The sequence below is a fragment of the Humulus lupulus genome, chromosome 9 (genome assembly GCF_963169125.1).
Source record: "Humulus lupulus chromosome 9, drHumLupu1.1, whole genome shotgun sequence".
Classification (NCBI taxonomy): Eukaryota; Viridiplantae; Streptophyta; class Magnoliopsida; order Rosales; family Cannabaceae; genus Humulus; species Humulus lupulus.
In genome coordinates, this window is record NC_084801.1 from 96,333,478 (window position 1) to 96,355,778 (window position 22,301).

At 41.1% G+C, this 22,301-nt stretch overlaps 1 protein-coding gene across 4 annotated transcripts in view; it reads right to left on the reverse strand.

The window, feature by feature from the left end:
* Positions 1-249: 249 nt before the first annotated feature.
* LOC133800774 (DNA polymerase eta) overlaps positions 250-22,301 on the reverse strand; it is a 64,749-nt gene continuing 42,697 nt past the window's right edge. For all 4 annotated transcript variants that reach the window (XM_062238832.1, XM_062238828.1, XM_062238831.1 and 1 more), the window contains 4 exons: positions 1,728-1,797; positions 1,512-1,642; positions 1,029-1,134; positions 250-918 (listed from right to left, as the gene is read on the reverse strand). In XM_062238832.1, coding sequence (XP_062094816.1) covers positions 671-918; positions 1,029-1,134; positions 1,512-1,642; positions 1,728-1,797 — 555 coding nt within the window. In that variant the 3' untranslated portion in view covers positions 250-670. The remainder of the gene's footprint in view (positions 919-1,028; positions 1,135-1,511; positions 1,643-1,727; positions 1,798-22,301) is intronic.

A 22,301-nucleotide genomic window follows, 5' to 3' on the forward strand; every position in this document is an offset into this window, starting at 1 on the left:
GAAATTTTAAACGACCAGAAAAAATTAAAAGGTACGATAATGTATAAGTCATAGTTCGGAGGGCAAAAATCATAAATAGCTTATTTTTTGTGGTTCTTGTACTATGGCAAATGGATTATATAGCCTACAAACGTCCAAGATCATTACAAATGAAACCTTTGCCACGGCATGTCTGACTCAAGCAGAGTTGCATCATAAATTTAAAGAGGAATATCTAGGAATAGAGATGTAGAAGGACCAAATCAATAGTGATGTTAAACCAATAACATTGGAACTATACATTTAAGCACATTTTATATAATTTGCAAGTCCTGTAAAAGTGGCAAAGCAACTTGCTACTAATTACACCAGTAGAAAAGCCCTAATAAACTTTATATGATATGTTGTTTTCATTGCTTACCTCCAATGCAACAAGAACTTGATGAACAAAAATCAGAAACAAGTTTTATAACATGTCTCAGAAATCGATACTACTAGTTGAAAAAAAAAAACACAAAAAGAGCAGAAATATGTCCAGACACAATCACAAAGTCACAAGGTAGTTGAATTTTCGAGCTTCACTTCCATTTTTTTCCCCTGGACTTGAATAGTCCCGCATATGAAAAGGGCTGTATGTTTTTTCCATTTTGAGATGAAAATGCTCATGTACAGGATACACTGGAGCTGAATATTAAGTTTTCCTTGTTGGCAGGAAATAATCAGCAATACTAGAACCTCGTTTAGCTATGTTTGATCGCTTTTGAGGCCGGAGACACAATCGAACTTCTTCCTGAATTTCTGGTGGTAACTCATCAACCACAGAAGAGTCAATTTCATCAATCTTGTAACTCCATGCTTCTTTGTGTTCAGACTGAGTCAAAGTACATTGCCCATTGTTGATGTCGCTGACTTCTATAGGTCTTTCAGTTAGCCGCACTCCTTAATACAATTTGAAACAGTTATTATCTTATTGGAAAACTTACAGGTCCTATGTAAGATATAAGAAATCAACAGTAAGACAAATGGGACAAGTGGGACACTGGAATTACCTGTTGATGCTAGTTCAACATTTTGTAAATTATCAGCATGTTCTTTAATTGAAGAGCAAGACGGGTCAGTTTTCTTGAAAAATTTCAAGATTGAACGTGTGCCAAGCTACAAAAAATGTTAAGAAACAGGCTTATTAAACTACTCAAAATGTAAAAATACCCTTCGGCTGATTGGGATATCATTGTTTTGACAACAATCTGCAATTTAAAATTTCTACCTGCTTGATCTTTATATTTTTTTTAGGGAGGAGTAACGAATAGGGTTTTCACAATAACAATAATAATACCTACTAATTTCCTTTGGGCATAACATTTGGTAGCATAGTCTCCAAATTATCCTCTCTTTTTTAGTGATATATCTTTTAAAAAAAATTGCATTAATTCCAAAATAGCTATTTTTTCCTTTTTAGTTTAACGTGATGAGAAAAATTAGAATAAAGTACAATGGGGGAATCACTAGAGGGAAGGTAAAAGCCATTAAACCTTTTCTTTCATTGCCTTTCTCTTTTGCTCCGGTCTATTCAAACTAGACATGCCACATTGACCAGTAGTTTCTTCCCCATGAAAAACTTCATGTTCCTCACTTTTGTTAATGCCTGAACAGCTTTCAGTTCCTACATTGATATCATGTATTGTTTATGATTCTGTGAAAGAAGAATAGCAGCAAAAGAGAAAGTAACACCTAGTAGAAATTACTACCTAGCGTTGACAAATAAGCTTCTTGGGTGATGTCATCTTGTCCCCGGTCTAAAGGCAAGCAACATGGAATCTGCATGACGAAAGAAAATCTCATCACCGGAAATTGTTGAGTAAGAAACTATATATCACATTTCTAAAATTGAATTTTGTCGAGGATGACATTGAAGCATGTACATGTCTATGATTACTAATTTAGGCAAACATATATGGTACAATGAACCACAATTCACATATACAAATTATACATAAGCTCTTATTATCTGTAAAAATAATCTCTTATATTGTTTAAAAGAAGCTTTTTAATAAAAAGTGGCTAAAATGCCAAACAAGAGGCATAAATTTTAAAGATCAATATTTTGCTGCAAAGATAACAAGGAGGGGAATTATAACGAGATCACAAGTTACGGGCACCAGAGCAGGGAACTAAAGTTTTGACCCATACTTAGAATGAAAAAGAAAGAAGTTGAATAAGAAAATCAACATTAGACAACAAGATCAAAGTGGTAAAATCAACAAATAAATGCAGCAAGATGAGACTGAAGCTCTTAAATGTTGCTTCTGCTTCACCAACACTATGAGAGTAACCCAACACTTTCGATCTCGTTTGATTTATTTTATTTTGTTTCAGAGAATACGGAAACATTAAAGAAGCTCTACGTCAAATTAACCCATCACAGAAGGAAATGATCTTGAATTGTTTACAGACCCACAATGAAGCACAATTTTTATATAACAACCACCCCAAATTCATAATCAAAACAAATTGTTTAAAACAAAAATCTGCAGTCCTTTTACACAAAAATGTTGTCTTTAATATATACATATATGTTAACCCTCGTTTTGGTCAACTAACACGGAGTCAAATGCTTGATGTGATAGAAAGTATTGAAATAAGTCTAATGAAAATAACAGTAAACGACATAACAAATTATAGTGGTTCAGCCCCACGAATTGGTAATGACCTACGTCCACTTAAGCTATTATTGATTTTGATTCTCAAAGGAGTGATCAAAGAACTAGGGTTCTTCGAGTTTCACAAGCCTTAGAGGGATGAATAATACAATCGAAAGATAATAGCTATAATTCTCTTGTAAAGCATAAACTTAAATCAGCCAAAAGTTCCTTCCTTGAGCTATTTCTTTTTATTTATAGGCTCAAGGAGGATTACATGAATTTGTTACAGATATTATTTCCAAATTAATCGGATAATCAGGAATCATGGAAGACAATCTCGGATATGATTACAATTGCACAAGATCATCTCAAAATATACGGAGTATACGACCAAGCTGGTCGTATATAAAACTCAAATGTTGTGTCAGGGGAATCTTCCTGGTCGATGGTCGAACAGAACCTCTGTCAGGTGTCAGCCACGTGTTAAAAATGTTTGCCACGTCATCCACACCTGCTTTTTGGATAACATTTGCCCCTCAAGTTTATTTATTACGACCAGCAATGAATAAACTTTTAGGAAAACGACTCTTCAATTACCCCACCAAATCTGTCAGAGTAGTTCGTGCCTCCTTGGAAAAAACTACTCCCGTCTAATCATGCATTTTCGGTTCCCAAGCAATCCTTTGACGGCTATCACTCTTCCCCACGCCTTGAAAAAAGGGTACTTATGATTACCTCTTTTTCCATATCTCAGACGATATATATAGCTTCCAGAACTTCCTTTTCACTTTCCGCAAGCTATTTTCCTGTCAAGAACTCCCAAGTCAGAACCCAGAATTTCTTTGAAGATCATCCTTCGTCGTTCCAGGAGTCTACTGTTCGCGCACCTACACTCGAACAATCTTCATATAGGGAAGCTTCCGAACTTTTGCACCCTTTACTTTGCTATGCATGCCGATTTAAGCTAGTTTTTAGGTTCTGATATTGCACCGTGTTCTTGGGTAGAGATGCATGAAAATAGGGCATTTGTCGAGTGATGGTAGATAGGGTGGTGTATATTTTCCATTTAGGAATTATGAATCAGTTTGATAGTCGAGATCATAAATTTAGGACATAAAATCGTAGTAAAAATTCTATTTTTATACTAGTTGAAAAACTAGGTTTTTCCTGCCCTTACTGAAGTTGAAAAAGTTTTTTCAGAAAAAACTTTTTGTTTTCACTTTTTGATCTGTTTTTCAAACTGTTCATATGAAACATTTAGTTTTCGTTAAAATGCTGCTGTATAAAAGTTAGACTTTTATACACGAGCAGCGTTATTCTAACCAACTTTTTAGTTTATTCATCCTCACCTCCCTATTTTTCTGTCCGCAGATTTTAATGCCAGATTTGTGGAGAGGTAAAAGGCCAATCAACGACGATCTACTTGCGCAGCTGCTCGAGGGCGAAGAACAGCCAGCCCAGTGCATCCACAAGATTCCTTTCTCTAGAATTTCTCCTTCCAGACCTCAACCAACTCCAGTTAGAATGGGTCGTGTCAAGTCCACTGCCCAAAAGAAGAAAAAACCTGAAAACCCTTCAAATCCTCCAGCCCAGCCTGACTCGCAGGCTGGGGTTCCCTCGACCAGTGGTCGAGAAAATATTGTTCCCGACCCTCGTATCCAAATTAGGGCCCGCCCTCGACATTCAGTTCTTCCCGATGTCGAGTGGTATCTTTCCCCACTCAGCCAAGTAACCCCCAGGATGCTAGCCAACTACTTCAGAAAGTATGGCGTTACTGGGGTAACCCTCAAAATCCCTACTACGGATCAGAGGGCAAATTTGCCTGGAGGCGTTTACAGCGCATGGTCGAGGTATCACATAGAGGTTGGGGCTACCCTTCCTCTCCATCCATTCTTCCAGGAGGTGGCGAACTACTTTGGTGTTGCTCCCTTCCAAATTACACCCAATGGATATAAAATGTTTGCTGCACTCTATATCATTTACAACCATAAGAAATGGTCAGAACCTACCCCGACGAGGTCAATTATCTTTTTGACTTTAAGTCCAACCCCCAACAATCTGGTACGGGGTTCTTTCATTTTTGTCACCAAGAGACCAACCGAACCTTCCTGAGTGACACCACCCACATTTCCAACGTAGGGAAATACAGTCAGGAGTATTTCCTTACGCCTGACATAGTCGCGAATAACCTGGCCTTCGCTCGATGAGGTAAATGTCTTTTTCCACTGGTCGCTATTTTTACTTAGCAATTTTCCTTACATTTTTCTGAAACATCTTGTGTTTTTCAGGCCCATGGTTGCGACCAGACCCAACACCAGACATGGTGTTGAGGCCTGCCATGTTGGCCAGCATGACGGACGTTGAGAAGGGCGTCAAGTCTCTGGTCACTGAGGCCAATTTGAGGCTAGCTAGCCTCCTGGCCCCTCACCAGGATGTGAGGGAACCTGCAGCAGGAAGTGCCACTGCCGAGGAAAATTCTGAGCAGCAACCACCAGCGTCTCCTCGACGGAGACCGACTGGGGTTACAATCAGGGAACCCATCGGCACTCCCTCAGCAGAAAGGTCTTCTGCTCCCCAAGGAAAGGGAAAACAAAAGGCAGCCGAGCCTGTCGTAGACTTAGACGAGTCCTCTGACGAAAACGGTATTGTCATTTCACTCTTAGATAACTTGCCAATTCCCTATCATTTATTCAACGGGGACGGCAATTTTACATATGCTCCAAACCTAGGGCCAGACTTCTTCATGCCAGAGAGTGAGTGTATGACTAGTAGAGTCAATATTATAGCGACCAGTAGTAATAGCTCGAGTATTTGACTTTGTAATTTTCCTTATTTCTTTCCTGATGCAACATAACTTATCATCTATTTTTGGCTTACTGTCTGCATGTTTACCTCTTTTGCAGAAATGGCTTCTGCAAACATTTTCGATCTCTACAGCACACATGAGGAAGAAGAGGTTCCCTTGGTCCGAAAAAGGAAATCGACCAGGAAACATGACGGTGAGTCCAGTCAGGTGCCTTCAGCCAAGAAGAACCGAGCCACCAATCCTTCGAATGATGGGCCCTCTGGCCAAACATCTGCCCAGCCTCCTGCACCTGTCGAGAAGGACATTCCGCCTCCACATGCTTCTGCTGCCACAACTCCACCTCCAGCCCCAACTGAACAGACTCAACAAGCTGAGGGTGTTCCCCCTGGGGCTAGACTATCGAGCCACTCCCTAAGGTCAGCCAAGGATCGCCTTATTCGCATCCTTAAGCATAACCGTTGCAAAGAAGCCATGGCCGACCAGATCCTCAATAGAGCCCTCAATGAAGTGGCCAGTGTAAGTAATCTTCCTTCTCTTTTGTGATCATGGTCTTGATTTTCCTTTTTGAAGTCAGTCTAACTCTTATTCTTTGATTGCAGGCAATGCTGACCATAATGGCTGCTCGCGCCCACGCGGGTGCAAGCGTCGAGCAGTCCCGTGCTAGGAGGCCAGGAGATGAGTACCAGAGAGATGCTAAAAAACAGAGAGATGAGTACCAGGAGGCCAGCCGAATCCACTGGTGCAAAGTCAAGAAGCTCTAGGAGGAAAATCTTGCGAAGGACAGGAGCATCGCCATCCTCGAGAGCCAAGTGGAGCAACTCAAGCTCACAAACGCCAAAGACCTGGAGAGGTACAAGAATGCGACACTTCGATGTTTCTACGACTTCTGGAAACTCAATCAAAGTGCCAAATTCGGCTACCTTCCAGACGATGCCAGGACAGCTGAGTTGGCTCGCTGTGCTGCTCGACTGGCTGCCGAAGAAAGGGCCAGAGTTCCTGCCTTCCCAGAGATTTCGCTGGCCACGGGGATGGATGGAGGGGAAGCTGCAAAAGACGCAGTTGACCAAAATGCTCCTCAGGATCCTCCTGCTGCTCCTTAGCCTGTTTTTAACTTATTTTCAAAAACAATAGGCTAACCCGAGGGCTTCATACTCAGTTTCGTTGTTCGAAGCGGTGAAATCAAACCTAACCCGAGTTCGACTGCCCATTTCAACAAACGACCAGCAGCCTCTGGCTTTTGCAAAACTTGCCGAAGGGGCTGGTCAGTCAAGACCGTGATTGGATGGGCTTGGAAGTAAGGACGTAACTTCCTTGAAGCCAAAATTAGACAATAGGCTAATCTTTCAATGGGAGGACAACTCAATTCGGCTCCGATTAACCTCTTGCTCACATAATACACCGTCTTTTGTACGCCTTCTTCTTCCCTTACTAACACCGCACTAACAGCATATTCGGTGATCGCCAGGTATATGAGCAAAGTTTCCCCATCTACAGGCTTTGATAAGACGGGAGGCTGCGCCATGTGGGCTTTTAAGACTTGGAAAGCCTGTTCGTAGTCTTCAGTCCACTCGAACTTCTTGTTGCCCCTAAGTATATTAAAGAAAGGGACGCACTTATCTGTTGATTTCGAAATAAATCTACTGAGCGTGGCAATCCTTCCAGTCAAACTTTGCACATCTTTGATCTTTACTGGCGATTTCATATCGGTCAGGGCCTTGATCTTTTCGGGATTAGTCTCGATTCCTCTCGAATTAACAATGAACCCCAAGAACTTCCCTGATCCTACTCCGAAGAAACACTTGAGAGGATTTAGCTTCATTTGATATTTGTTCGAACATTGAAACATTCTTGTAAATCCTTCACATGTCCTTCTGCCTTTTTAGACTTTACCAGCATGTCATCAACGTACACCTTCATGTTTACCCCGATCAACTCCTTAAACATGTGGTTAACTAGTCGCTGGTAAGTCGCACCAGCGTTTTTCAATCCGAAGGGCATTACTTTGTAATAGTATAACCCTGTATCAGTTCGAAAGCTAGTGTGATCCTCATCAAGGGGATACATACTAATTTGATTGTATCCTGAGTATGCATCCATAAAAGAAAGGATCTAATGACCTGCAATTGCATCGACCAGCTGGTCGATCCTTGGGAGTGGGAAGCAATCTTTAGGGCAGGCTTTATTAAGGTCTGTGAAATCCACACAGGTTCGCCATTTGTCATTCGGCTTGGGAACCAGTACTAGATTAGAGACCCATGATGGATAAAACGCTACCCAGATGAACCCATTCTCTTTTAGTTTTTCAACTTCCTCCTTCAAGACTTTTGATCTGTCTTTATCAAGCAGCTTTCTTTTTTGCTGCACGGGTGGACTGTTTTTGTCAACGTTCAGGACATGGCTGATGACTGCAGGATTTATTCCAACCATGTCTTTATGTGACCAGGCGAAAACTTCCTTGTTCTTTCTCAAAAATTCCACCAATGCATATTTAGTTGTTGTTTCTAAATTTTTGCCGACCTTTACAACTCTGGTCGGAAACTCTTCGTCAAGCTGGACCTCCTCAAGGTCCTCGACAGGTCCTACATCTTCTTCAAAATCCCCAAAGCGAGGATCTAAGTCTCTATCCTCACTTTGGGCAACACCCTATTTGGTGACTTCATCACCTGATTGGGCTTGTACATCAATGGTCATCTGCAACTTTTCTGGGGGAGCGCTCCTCAACATACCCTTCTTGGCCTTAGTGATTGAGGCATTGTAGCACTCCCTTGTTTCCCTCTGCTTTCCCAATACGCGTCTTACCCTTGCGTCTGTTGGGAATTTCATGGCTAAGTGCCATATAGAGGTGACGGCCCGCAGGTCAACCAATATTGGCCTTCCAATTACTGCATTGTAGGCCGAAGGACAATCAACTACTATAAAAGTAGTGAGGAATGTCCTGGTGGCGGGCGCAGTAGTCGCTGTTACTGGAAGCCTGATTAACCCTGTTGGAGTGAGTCCCTCACCAGAGAAACCATAAATTGTTTGGTTGCAAGGCTCCAAGTCCTTGACATACAACTTCATTCGTTCCAGCGAAGATTTATACAGGATGTTAACTGAACTTCGTTTATCGACCAGTACTCTTTTCACCATCATGTTGGCAATCTGAACATCCACGACCAGCGGATCGGAATGTGGCAACCAGACATGCTAGGCATCGCAATCAGAGAAGGTTATTGCACCGTCCTCTGTTCGAGCCTTCTTAGATGCCCGATCCTCCATAGTCATCATCTCGATGTCCTAGTCGTGACGTAGGGTCCGAGCGTAACGTTCCTTTGCCTTTTCGCTGTTTCCCGCAAGGTGCGGGCCTCTGCAAATGGTGAGTAAGGTGCCAGCCACGGGGTTAGGCTGTAAAGGTGGCGAGCGTTGTGATAGACCTTCCCTCACTTATGTGTATTCTAGGAAGCACAAGAAGAATACCAGTGGGGTTGCAGCAGGGGATAAAAATTAAGAGTTGGTTATTTGGGTTGTATTAGAGTATGGGTGAGTGCACCGTATTTTCCTAATCTTTTAGAATAAATAGGCTGGTCTGTAGAGAGGAGAGGTTGTCAAGTATTTTGTAAAGTTTAATACCTGTTTGGAGAGAACCAAGCTCTCTGTAGAGAATGGTGAATAGAATTGTATATTTTATTCATGTGAGTGTCATATATTTATACAACCTAGGAGAAACTAAAATAGGAAAGTATAAGAGAAAATAGGAAACGAAATAATTACAATTGCCCTTATCTTCTGGCTAATTTACAGCTAATTATTCTAACACTCCCCCTCAATTGGGAGCATAGATGTTAATCATGCCCAGCTTGTTACAAAGATAATCAACCCGCACCCCATTCAAAGCCTTCGTAAAAATGTCTCCTAATTGTTCTCCAGTTTTCACATATCCTGTAGAGATCAAGTCTTGTTGAATTTTCTCACGAACAAAATGACAATCAATCTCAATGTGCTTAGTTCACTCATGAAACACAGGATTTGAGGCAATATGAAGAGCAGCTTGATTATCACACCATAATTTTGCTGGCACTGAAGTCTAAAATCCTACTTCAGTCAAAAGTTGATATATCCACATTATCTCACACACAGATTGTGCCATAGCCTTATATTCTGATTCAGCACTGGATCTGGACACAACATTTTGTTTCTTACTCTTCCAAGAGACCAAATTACCTTCAACAAAGACACAATAACTTGAAGTGGATCGTCTATCCACCTTGGAACCAGCCCAATCTGCATCTGAGAAACACTCCATCTAGGTGTGCCCATGATCCTTGTAAACAATACCTCTTCCAGGTGCTCCTTTCAAGTAACACAAAATTTGCTCTAAGGCTGCCCAATGATGAATTGTTGGAGATGACATAAACTGACTGACAACACTAACTGAGAATGCAATATCTGGACGAGTCATAGTAAGATAATTCAGCTTTCCAACTAATCTGCGATATTTCTCAGGATCTTCAAATGGTTCACCATCACGTGTCAGATGCACAGCTGGATTCATTGGAGCACTACAAGGTTTTGCTCCTAGTTTTCCGGTCTCAGTTAACAAATCAAGTACATACTTCCTTTGAGACAGAAAAATACCTTGTTTACTCCGAGTGACTTCAACTCCCAAGAAATACTTGAGCACCCCCAAATCCTTCGTGTGAAACTAGGTATGAAGGAATGATTTAAGGGAAGAGATGCCTTCAGTATTATTTCCAGTAATAACGATGTCATCCACATACACAACTAACAAAATGATACCGGCAGTTGATCTTTTATAGAACACAGAATGATCTGACTTACTTTTCAACAAACCAAATTTCTCAACAGCCTGACTAAATTTACCAAACCAAGCACGAGGACTCTCCATAAGTTGATCATAACAGTCGAACAGATGTGAGTTTAGCAACAGGAGAAAAAGTATCACAATAGTCCACTCCATAAGTTTGATCATAACCCTTGGCAACAAGACGGGCCTTTAAGCGAGCAATTGTTCCATCCGGATTGACTTTAACCGTAAACACCCATTTGCACCCTATGGCTTGTTTTCCTGAAGGCAAATTAACCAAGTCCCAAGTACCATTTGCAACTAAAGCATTCATCTCTTCTATCATTGCAGCAAGCCAGCCAGAATGAGACATAGCTTCACGAACAGTTTTAGGAATGGTGATAGAATCAAAAGAAGCAATAAAAGAGCAAGAAGAAGAGGAGAGATGATTATAAGAAACAAAAGAAGAAATAGGGTATGTACATTGGCGTTTACCTTTACGTAGTGCAATGGGAAGATCATCTTTGAGTTCTGGATCTGATGACGAAGATGCAGGTGCAGGACATGAAACGGGAGATGGAGGAGGTGGACGCCTGGTGTACACTATAGGAGGCTTAGGAAGTGGTGGAGGTGTAGGCATTGCGGGAGCTATGACCGAGGCAGATGAAGGAACAAGAGACTCGTCAGAACATGTATCAGGCGCAGAGGATGTGACAGAATATACCAACAAATCATCATCCTCCCCCTGACGAGTAGGAGTACGTGAAGATGAAAAATAAGGTGTATTTTCCACAAAAGTAACATCAATAGAAACAAGATATTTGTTGAGATCAGGACAATAACACCTATACCCTTTCTGAAGACGAGAATAACCAAGAAAGACACATTTTAATGACTTAGGGTCTAATTTGGTGACATGTGGACGGACATCGCGAGTAAAACAAACACTGCCAAATACCCGAGGAGCAACTGGAAACAATGACTTACCAGGAAAAAGAATTTTAAATGGGATCTCACCATTAAGTACAAAGAATGACATGCGATTAATAAGAAAGCATGTTGTGGAAACTGCATCGGCCCAAAAAGGTTTAGGAACTTTCATTTGAAACAAGAGGGCACGTGCAGTTTCAAGAAGATGTCTGTTTTTACGTTTTGCTACACCATTTTGAGGTGCAGTATCAACCCAAGAAGTTTCATGAAGCATGCCATTAGAGGTCATGTAAGATTGAAATTGAGCAGATGTGTACTCTTTGGCATTATCACTTCGCAAAGTACGAACAAACACATTAAATTGATTTTGAATCTCAGCACAAAAAGCACAAAATATAGAAAACAACTCAAAACGATTTTTCATTAAATATAACCAAGTTACACGAGAATAATCATCCACAAAAGTAACAAAATACCTGAATCCAGATTGAGACAAAATAGGAGAAGGACCCCAAACATTAGAATGAACTAACTCAAAAGGAACACTAGCATGTTTATTGACTCGAGAACTCAAACTAACACGATGATGTTTGGCAAACTGACATGACTCACAATCTAATGAAGACACCTTACTATACTCAGGACAGAGTTTCCTGAGTAGAGGAAGGGATGGATGGCCCAAACGACAATGAGAATTGTATATTTTATTCATGTGAATATCATATATTTATACAACCTAGGAGAAACTAAAATAGGAAAGTATAAGAGAAAATAAGAAACGAAATAATTACAATTGACCCTATCTTCTAGCTAATTTACAGCTAATTTACAGCTAATTATTCTAACACTCTCGAAATCTTGGTAATCAATACAATTCAGAATTTTCTTCTACCCTTTTCTTCTTTTTTTCTACTGTTTTATGCTATTTTGACAGGAACTTCCTATCACGTTGGCATGTTGGTGCCTGCTTGTTGCCACCTGGAGCCTCTCGTTGGGAAGCTCCCAAGGCCCGCACGTATCTCCTCAAGTGTCATTGTCTAATAAGGAACTCGATTTCATCCTTCAGCTGGTTACACTCATTTGTATCATGTCCGTAATCGTTGTGAAAACGACAGAACTTGATCGTATCCCTTTTTGAAATATCCTTTCGAATGGCAGCGGGTCTTTTGTAAGGCACACTGGAACTTGTGACCTGATACACCTCTGCTCGAGACTCGACAAGGGCAGTGTAGTTGGTGAACCTTGGCTCATAACGATTGCCCTTAGCGCGCTTACTCTCGGAGGTAGAGGGTTCGTTATGGGGCCTCTTCCCCCCATTCTTGCCGTTGCTATTCTCATTGCCTTTGCCGTTGCCGTTGGGCTTTGACTCATTGGCGGCTTTGGCGGGGTCTTCAGTCCCCTTATCTTTATTTGGGGTCTTTCCCTCGCTGGCAATTGCATCCTCGAGCTTGATGTATCGATCAGTTCGATCCAAAAATTCTTGGGTAGTTTTAACCCCATGCTTCCTGAGACTACTCCAAAGAGGCGTACGGCGCCTAACTCCTGCAGTTAGGGTCATCATTTTGCCTTCGTCTCCCACTGTTTTGGCTCCAGCTGCTGCTCGCATGAAACGCTGGACGTAGTCTTTCAGTGGTTCTCCTTCTTGCTGGCGTATCTCGACCAGCTGGTTTGCCTCAGTTTGGTACACACGACCCACATAGAATTATCCGTAAAACTCATTTACGAACATCTCCCAAGATACAATACTTGCAGAAGGGAACTTAAAGAACCACTCCTGTGCAGCATCAAAAAGTGTTGCTGGAAATATCCTGTACCGAGCGTCTTCGGACACCTTCTGAATGTCCATTTATATCTCAAATTTGTTGACATGAGTTACCGGGTCACCATACCCGTCAAAGTTCGGAAGTGTGGGCATTTTAAACTTACTGGGAGCCTCTGCCACAGCAATCCTCTGGATGAAAGGAGTGCCCCTTCTCCTGTCGTACTCGATGTGAGACGTTCTTCCCCCGACCAGCTGTTGCACTGCTTGGTTCAGGGCATCTATTTGGGCCTGAACGGCTTCAGGAATTGCCGGGGCCTCTAGTGCCGGGGGAATGTACTCGTCGTGCCGTTCTCGGCGGTCGTTGAGTACATCCCTTAGATCGTCGTCTCTTCGTCGTTGCTCGCTGGCTCCGAGCTGGCTAAAGACGTTTTGTCTGGGTTGCCCCCAGCATTACGTCCTGCTTGTTGGTCTTCTCTAGGTGGTGGGCTTCTGCCTCCACCTCTCTCCTCGTTCCTCCGACCAGCATTCCCTCTGCCTGAGTCGGCCTCATTGTAGCCGTGGGCATCTCTGAACCTCGATTTGCTATGGTGGTACCGACTGTTTCCTCGGTTACCTCCTTGGGTGTGGGGGATTGCCTTGATCAACCTGGGATGGAGGTTGCGTCTCAGGGTCTCTAGGTGGGACATCATCCTGAGGCATTGGTGGCTGCTCCGGCCTTTGAGGGCTCGTTGGCTGAAGCGGAGGGCTAGGATTAGGACCTCTTTGAGGTGGCCCATTCGGGGTTGGTCAGGCTGTGAGGCAGGCGCAGCCTGATTCCTAGCCAATTGGAAGGCGGCTTCGAGGGCTGCCATGGCCTCCCTCTGACGACGGTCCATCTCCGCCTGTCTTTCACTCAGCTCTTGGCGTTGGCGCTCTATTTCTTGCTGCTGTCGCGCCATGGTCTCCGCGGTACTTTATTGACTGGCCCTCAGATTGGCCAATTCATCTTGCAACACTCCCAGAGTAGTTCTCAGCGTTTCGGAGTCCAGTTCTTCCTCATCAAACTCCAAGTGTGGCTCATTCTCAGCCATGTTCGGAGGAGGAAGATGAGATGGTGCAGCGTCAGCAGCCTGCCCAGTCTTCCTTGTTGTCTTTGCCATTAGTACTTCAACAACCTCATCTCAAGCTCTCAATGAAAGCACCAGAATGTTGACCCTCGTTTTGGTCAACTGACACGGAGTCAAATGCTTGATGTGATAGAAAGTATTGAAATAAGTCTAATGGAAAGAACAGTAAACGACATAACAAATTATAGTGGTTCGACCCCACGAATTGGTAATGACCTACGTCCACTTAAGCTATTATTGATTTTGATTCTCAAAGGAGTGATCAAAGAACTAGAGTTCTTCGAGTTTCACAAGCCTTAGAGGGATGAACAATACAATCGAAAGATAATAGCTATAATTCTCTTGTAAAGCATAAACTTAAATCAGCCAAAAGTCTCTTCCTTGAGCTATTTTTCTCTATTTATAGGCTCAATGAGGATTACATGAATTTGTTATAGATATTCTTTCCTAATTAATCAGATAATCAGGAATCATGGGAGACAATCTCGAATATGATTACAATTGTACAAGATCATCTCAAAATATACGGAGTATACGACCAAGCTGGTCGTATATAAAACCCAAATGTTGTGTCAGGGCAATTTTCCTAGTCGATGGTCGAACAGAACCTCTGCCAGGTATCAGCCACGTGTTAAAAATGTTTGCCACGTCATTCACACCTGCTTTTTGGATAACAATATATATATATATATATATATTGAAACAAAGCACCACAAGTTGTATTATTACTTAAAAGAATAATACAAACAGAAGAAGGTGTACAAAGATTGCTCAGCCATCTTACCAAGAAAACATAAAACAACATTAACAACGTACAGGAAACACAAATATTAAAGGAAGACTTGCCATTCTCTACATAAATCAGAGGATGTGCCTATAGTGTAGTTAAACGGCATGACTTAGCAAAATCAGAGTTCATTCATTCCCCAAAAAGAAGTTTCAAGTAGAACCTCAGCCTCCCAGATCCCATGCTAAGCTAAACTGTATGAGAGCTCCAAACCGCATGGAATGAGAGACTACATTGCAGGAAAAGTAGATACATATTTTCACCCTTGTTTAATTCACTCATGAGACAAACCATAAAAGCACCCAGCTGCTGCAAAGTTTCAATTGTATTCATTTTTCTATGATTAACCAGCCAAGCAAATACACGATATATAAAAGGAATGCAAGCTTTCCCAATAGACTAATAAGGAGCAAAAGCAGGGGAAAATAGCCAAGACTGTTTATTCAAAGTGGCGCCCACTCATTAAATTCAGGGGAACCCCTTCTATCTTGATCAACTTATTTGTTAGCTTTTCTTTCTGATTATGTCTTGTGTGTTATTTTTTTTCCCTAGTGGTTTTGCTCTTGGAAGGTTTTAATGAGGGCCTGTTCTAGTTTGTATCCCTTATGGTTGGATTTTTTAATACTCTTTATATTGGTTCCTTTTTCTTATTAATATATTGAGAGTGGGGATTTAGTTTTCAAGTACAAAACCTAGATGGAATCCTATTATTTTGCCTTATGTTCTTATTCTCTCATTTTTATTCAAAAAAAAAAATCTTGTACGTTATTTAGTGCGAATATTGAAATCAAAATTAGTTGGGTTCATTTGTTTTTTATTTTTTGAATAAGAGATAATCTGGTTGTTATTTCCACGAATATGATAGACTTCAGTAGCCTTTGAAAGAAATTCCCAAACTTTATTGATCAATTAGAAACAATACACACACTGCTAAGGCACTTGGAGAGGCCTGGGAAGTCTCCTTATAAGCAAAGCCCTATCAATTACAATCATAGAACTTCGATACCCAATCCCTTAGAACACTACGAAATACATACTAATCACTTGGTACTGAAGAAAAATGTAAAGAAATTAGGAGAATATTTTCTTCCTATTTTTCAGGAAACTTTCTAGGAATAGATTTTATAGATTTATCTTTCCTTGTTTAGTTTGGATTCTCCTAGTTTTTTATTCAACTATGTATTCTATAAATGCCTTGGCATATACACGGTTTATGAATGAAAAAAAGAAGAATATTTTTCATCCTAACTTTTATGGTACCAGAGCCTAGGTTTAGGGTTGCCAAAATCAGAACACCATGTCCAAAACTCCAGCCAGCCAAACTCCTCCTTCATCTCCCACCAAAGCCGCACCTCCTGCCATTCAAAACACCCAAAACTCTGCTGATTTCAATTCCAATGCTTCCATTCAAATTACTCCTGTTAGGTTAAACGGTAAGAACTACTTAGAATTGGCCCAATTTGTGAAATTAGCTATCGATGGTAGGGGAATATTAGGTTATTTGATGGTGGAGGAGACTCAACCAAAGGAATCTGACATTACCACTGGAGATGGGGATCAGAAAATTCCCTAATTACCACTTGGCTTCTTAACTCTATTAACTCTGTGGAGGAATCTATTAGGAAGTCCCATCTTTTTATGTCTGCCAAAGAAATATGGGAAGCAGTTCGTGAGACGTATTCTGATGTGGAGAATCATTCCCAAGCCTTTGAGTTGAAGATACGGTTGTGGATATCCAAACAAGGAAACTTGGATGTCACAATGTGCTACAACAACATGCTAGCATTGTGGCAGGAACTCGACCTCTATTACAATGATGAGTGGGTAAATCCCAAGGATTTGGCTCAATTTAAGAAGCATGAGGAAACTGATAGAATTTATATGTTCTTAGCAGGCATTAATGCGGGGTATGATGATGTTAAAGGGCGCATCATAGGGCGGCATCCCCTACCATCAATTCGTGAAGTTTTTTCTGAAGTGCGTAAGGAAGGACACAAACGAGTCATGGCTGGGTCTTTCTCTCAATTTCCAGAACATGAGGGATTGGCTCTAGCCACAAGAGGTCATGATTTTGATTTCGACAAAAGGAAGAAACCTTAGTGTGATCATTGCAAATGCAACTGGCACACGAAGGAGACATGCTGGAAACTCCACGGCAAACCACCAAATTGGCAGTCGGGCTGGAAAAAGACAGCGACAAGGCACTGAACACCAGTTCTAAAACCTGAGCACAATTCTACTTCCAGGAATCCCAGCCAATCTCCATTCACCACGGAACAAATAGAGCATCTCTTAAAACTTTTTAATTCTTCACAATTTTCAGGTTCACCTTCATGTTCCTATGTCAATCAAGGTATTCTATCATTCTTTTCATCTAATAGTTCAGAACCTTGGGTCATAGACTCTAACACTACAAATCGGATGACTCGTTCTCGTATTTTCCATTCTTATAATCCATGTGCAGGAAATAAAAAAATCAAAGTGGCTGATGGTTTGATTTCAGGCATTGCAGGGATGGGTGACATAAAAGTTTCTTCATCCTTAATGCTAAAGGATGTGTTACATGTCCCCAAGTGTTCTTGTAATTTACTGTCAGTCAATAAATTAATTCGTGATCAAAACCGTCATGCTAATTTTCATCCTTTTCACTGTGAATTTCAGGATCTGATCTCAGGGAAGTGATGGAAAAAGGGCCAAAAAAATGTGGTGTCACCTTCTCATTAAGTTGCTTCGCCACTGTCCTCTACCTAGACGGCCTCAACTTGACATAAACTAGGTCTCCCACCTCAAACTAAACATCTTTGCGCTTGCGATCTGCTTGAGCTTTCATTTGTTATTGGGCACGCTGGAGATTTTGTTTTAACAAGCAAAGTATGTCATCCCGGGCCTACTAGTTCTGCTCCAATGCTAAAACCCGAGAACTAGCTGGTTCAAAGCGTATAAGAGGTGGAGGGTCACGATGATATAAGGCCAAAAATGGAGTCATACCAGCCCACGAATGAAATGTCGTATTATATCAATATTCAGCCCACGAAAGCCATTTGGACCAATGGTTGGGCTTGGAACTAACAAAACAGCAAAGGTATGTATCCAAACAATGGTTAACCACTTCTGTTTGGCCATCAGACTGCGAGTGGTACGCCATGCTTTGCTTCAAAACTGTACCGTGTAAACGAAAGAGCTCTTTCCAGAAGAGGCTGAGAAAAATCTTGTCTTTGTCTGACACAATGGAGCGAGGAACCCCATGGAGCTTGACGATCTTACGAACAAAAACCATGGTTACTATAGTGGCTGTGAAAGGGTGTCGAAGTGGCAAGAAGTGACCATACTTGCTCAAACGATCTACCACCACCAAGATCGAAACAAATCCATTCGAGGATGGTAATCCTTCTATGAAATCCAGTGAAATATTCTCCCAAACCTTTTCTAGAATAGGCAGGGGCCGAAGCAACCCGGCGAGTGATTGTGCGATATACTTATTCTGTTGACACATAGAACACTTGGCCACAAACTTTTGGACATCTTTACGCATTCCCAGCCAATACAAATCAGCTGTCATTCTCTGAAAAGTTTTGAAAACTCCCAAATGGCCACCCAGCTATTATTGTGATACTCCTAAAGCAATAACAGTATAAATGGCGATGTCGAAGGTAGCACTAGATGACCCTTAAACTTGAGGCACCCTTGAACCAACAAATATCCCCAACTCTCTCGACCATTTTCTAAATCCCGAACCACTTTAGACAAGGTCGGGTCTGAAGCTATATGTGCCTTTAAATCCAGTATAGACAAGACATTAGGAATTGAAATTGCAGCTGAAGACCCATATTGAATTTCAAAATCATATCCCAAAAGTTTCATCAACCATTTTTTATGTTTAGTAGCTATTAGTCTCTGTTCTAGCATGTACTTAAGGCTCCGCTGTCCTCACCAAAAACTTTCGCCCCAACAAATATGGACGCCATTTTTGAATTGTCAACACTATAGCCATTAACTCCCGCTCATAAACTGACTTGGTGCACGCTCGGGGAGACAACACTTGGCAGTAAAATGCAATGGGCCACTGGTTTTGCATTAAAACAGCGCCTAGGCCCGACCCGGAAGGATCTGCCTCAAGAACAAAAGGTGCTGTAAAATTTGGAAGGTCTAACACAGGGACTATGCACATGGCCTCCTTGAGCTGAGCTAAATAAACACCTCTTGTGCAGCTGGAGTCCACCTGAAAGCATCTTTTCTAAGCTGGTCCGTGAGTGGCCGAACAATATGCCCATAACCTTTAATGAATTTGCGATAATAACCCGCAAGGCCAAGGAATCCCCGGAGCTCCTTTATGTACTTCGGAATTGGCCAATTGGCCATTGCTTCTAATTTGTTCGGAACTGTTGCCACTCCCTGAGCTGAAATTATATGACCAAGATACTCCATGCTGGTTTGGGAAAACAAACATTTTGTTCTATTTGTGTAAAAACAGTGATGGTTAAGTCTCTTTAACACCAACTCCAAATGGTGCACATGCTCTTCCAATGATGAACTATAAACCAAAATATCGTCAAAAAATACCAAGATGAATTTGTGTAAAAATTCCTGAAACACCTCACTCATTAGCCTCTGGAAGGTCGTCAGTGCATTAGTGAGGCCAAAGGGCGCGACCAATAACTCGTAATGCCCTTCGTGCGTGCGAAACGCTGTCTTCTCAATGCCCCAAGCTGGAACCCGAATCTGATGATATCCTGACTTCAAATCTGTTGAATTTCTCTGATTAATTTTATTAATCGTATTGAATAAGTTTACAAATTGTGTATTTATACAAAAAGAATGAAAATATGTATCCTCTAATTCCCTCTAATTCTGTTGTGAACAGAATATCCTAAAATCTAGGACAATAAATAATAAAATATTTATACAAGGAAAGAAATAAAAATACAAGATTCCTAATAATTACGGTATCCTAATCAAACTTTTCTATTTTAATATTTCCACACTCCCCCTCAAGTTGTGTTGTATATATTAAACAAATCCGGCTTGGAATTAAATTCTTCAAAGTTTGTTCTTGGTAGAGCATTTGTTAGGATGTCTACAATCTAAATCTGTGTAGGAATATAGTTGAGTTGTATAATCTTCGAATTCACCTTTTCAGAAATAAAGTGCCTGCCTATTTCAACATGTTTTGTTCTGTCATGGTGAACTGAATTTTCAGCAATGCTAATAGCAGCTTGACTATCACTGTACATTTTAAAACCATCGGAAGAGTCAGTTCTTAACTCATTCATTAGCCTTTTAATCCACTTCCCTTCACATATACCCAGGGCCAATGCATGATATTTTGACTCTGCACTACTTCTTGAAACCACAGATTGTTTTTGGCTTCACCAGGTAACAAGATTGCCCCAAACATAGGTGCAGTAGCCACTGGTTGTTCGTCCGTCGGTTAGTTCTCCTGCCCAACTAGAATCTGTGTAAATTTCTAAGTCTCGGTTGTTGTGCCTTTTGATGTGAAAACCAAGACCTAGTGTCATCTTTAAATACCTTATAAACGGCTTCCAGGTGTTCCTCACAAGGACTGTGCATATGTTGACTAACCACACTGACAGAGAAAGCGATATCAGGCCTAGTATGAGAGAGACAAATTAGTCTTCCCACTAATCTTTGATAACTCCCCCTCTTTACTAGAATTGATTCCCCACTTCTGTTGGTTCTCAAGTTTGGATCCATTGGAGTGTCTACAAGCTTGCTCCCAATCATTCCTGTTTCTTTTAGAAGATCTAGAATATACTTTCTTTGAGATATAATAATTTCATCTTTGGATCGAGCTACCTCCATTCCAAAACAGTATTTGAGTTGTCCTAGATCTTTGATCTCAAATTCTAAAGCGATGGAGTGTCTGCAGGCTTGCTCCCAATCATTCTTGTTTCTTTTAGAAGATCTAGAATATACTTTCTTTGAGATATAATAATTTCATTTTTGGATTGAGCTACTTCAAATCCAAGAAAGTATGTGAGTTGTCCTAGATCTTTGATCTCAAATTCTGAAGGGAGAAATCTTTTGAGATTCGAAATTTCACGTGAGTCATCTCTAATGAGGATAATGTCATTTACACAGACAATGAGCATTGCCAGCTTCCCTGTTGGAGAAAACTTTAGAAACAAAGTATGATCAGTCTGGCATTGAGTGTATCCAGTCTTTACAACTGACTTTGCAAACATATCAAACCATGCCCGAGGTGACTACTTCAAGCCATAAAGGGATTTGAGATGTTTGCACACTACCCTACCTTTGGAGTGTTTTTCTAGTCCTGGTGGAACCTCCATATAGACTTCTTCCAATTCTCCATTTAGAAAAGCATTTTTAACATCCAACTGATATAAAGGCCAGTCACAATTCACAGCAAATGATAACAGAACTTACTGTGTTAAGTTTAGCAACAGGGGCAAAAGTCTCCTAATAGTCAACATCGTATGATTGAGTAAATCCCTTGGCAACCAACCAAGCCTTGAATATGTTGATACTCCTATCTAAGTTATATTTGACTGTAAAAATTCACTTACACCCAACTACTTGTTTTCCGTTAGGCAACTCAGTGAGAACCCATGTACCATTTTCTGAAGTGCATTAATCTCCTCATTGACTACAATTTTCCATTTTGGATCTTTCAAGGCCTCATAAATATTTGCAGGAATCTAAACATAATCAAGAGAAGAGACAAAAGCTCGGTATGTAGGATTTAGTTTCCCATAAGGGACATATTTTTCTATGGGATAATGAGTGCAAGTTCTAACACCTTTCCGATGAACAATAGGTAAATCAAGATCATTATAAATAGGAGAAACTAACTTATGAGTCAAGGTCAAGAGAGCTCGGATGTGTGTCTGAACATTCCTTGTTTGGCATATTGACCTCTATGTTCTCAGTTTTTCTCCTTGTATAAACAAGAAGTTCTTTGTTTCCTACGTCAAGTTGTGCTTGATTTTGAAGAGGTGATGAACTTGGAAGAGTGGTTGTATTTTCTAGAGGGTTGATTGATGGATGGTTGACTGAAGGATTGTTTATGAAAGGAGAGGTAGATGGGCTGACTGTACTATTCAGACTTGGACTTTGTTGGTTGTGCACAAGAGGCTTTGGTATTGAAGAGGAATCAGTTGATCTAGGAGTAGTGGAATGTTCATGTGTCATGATATTAAGTTGTGGAAAAGCAGCTTGATTATCTTGAAGAGTTTCCCTGAGCTGATATTCCCTTGAATACTCCTAAATATCAGCCCTTGGAAAGAAAGACTGGTGTTCAAAAAATGTGACATCCAATGTGTTGTAAACTCTTTTGGTAACCAGAGAGCAATACTTGTATCCCTTCTGAGTGTTGGAATAGCCAATAAAGATACACTTAAAGCAGACCCCTCTTGCTCTTTTGTCTTGATGCTCAGCTTCTGTCATGCGACGTGTAGGCGGACGTTTCGTAGCCTTTGAAGCACCTGTGCTGGAACTAGCTGGTGATGGCATGGTGGTCACTGAAGC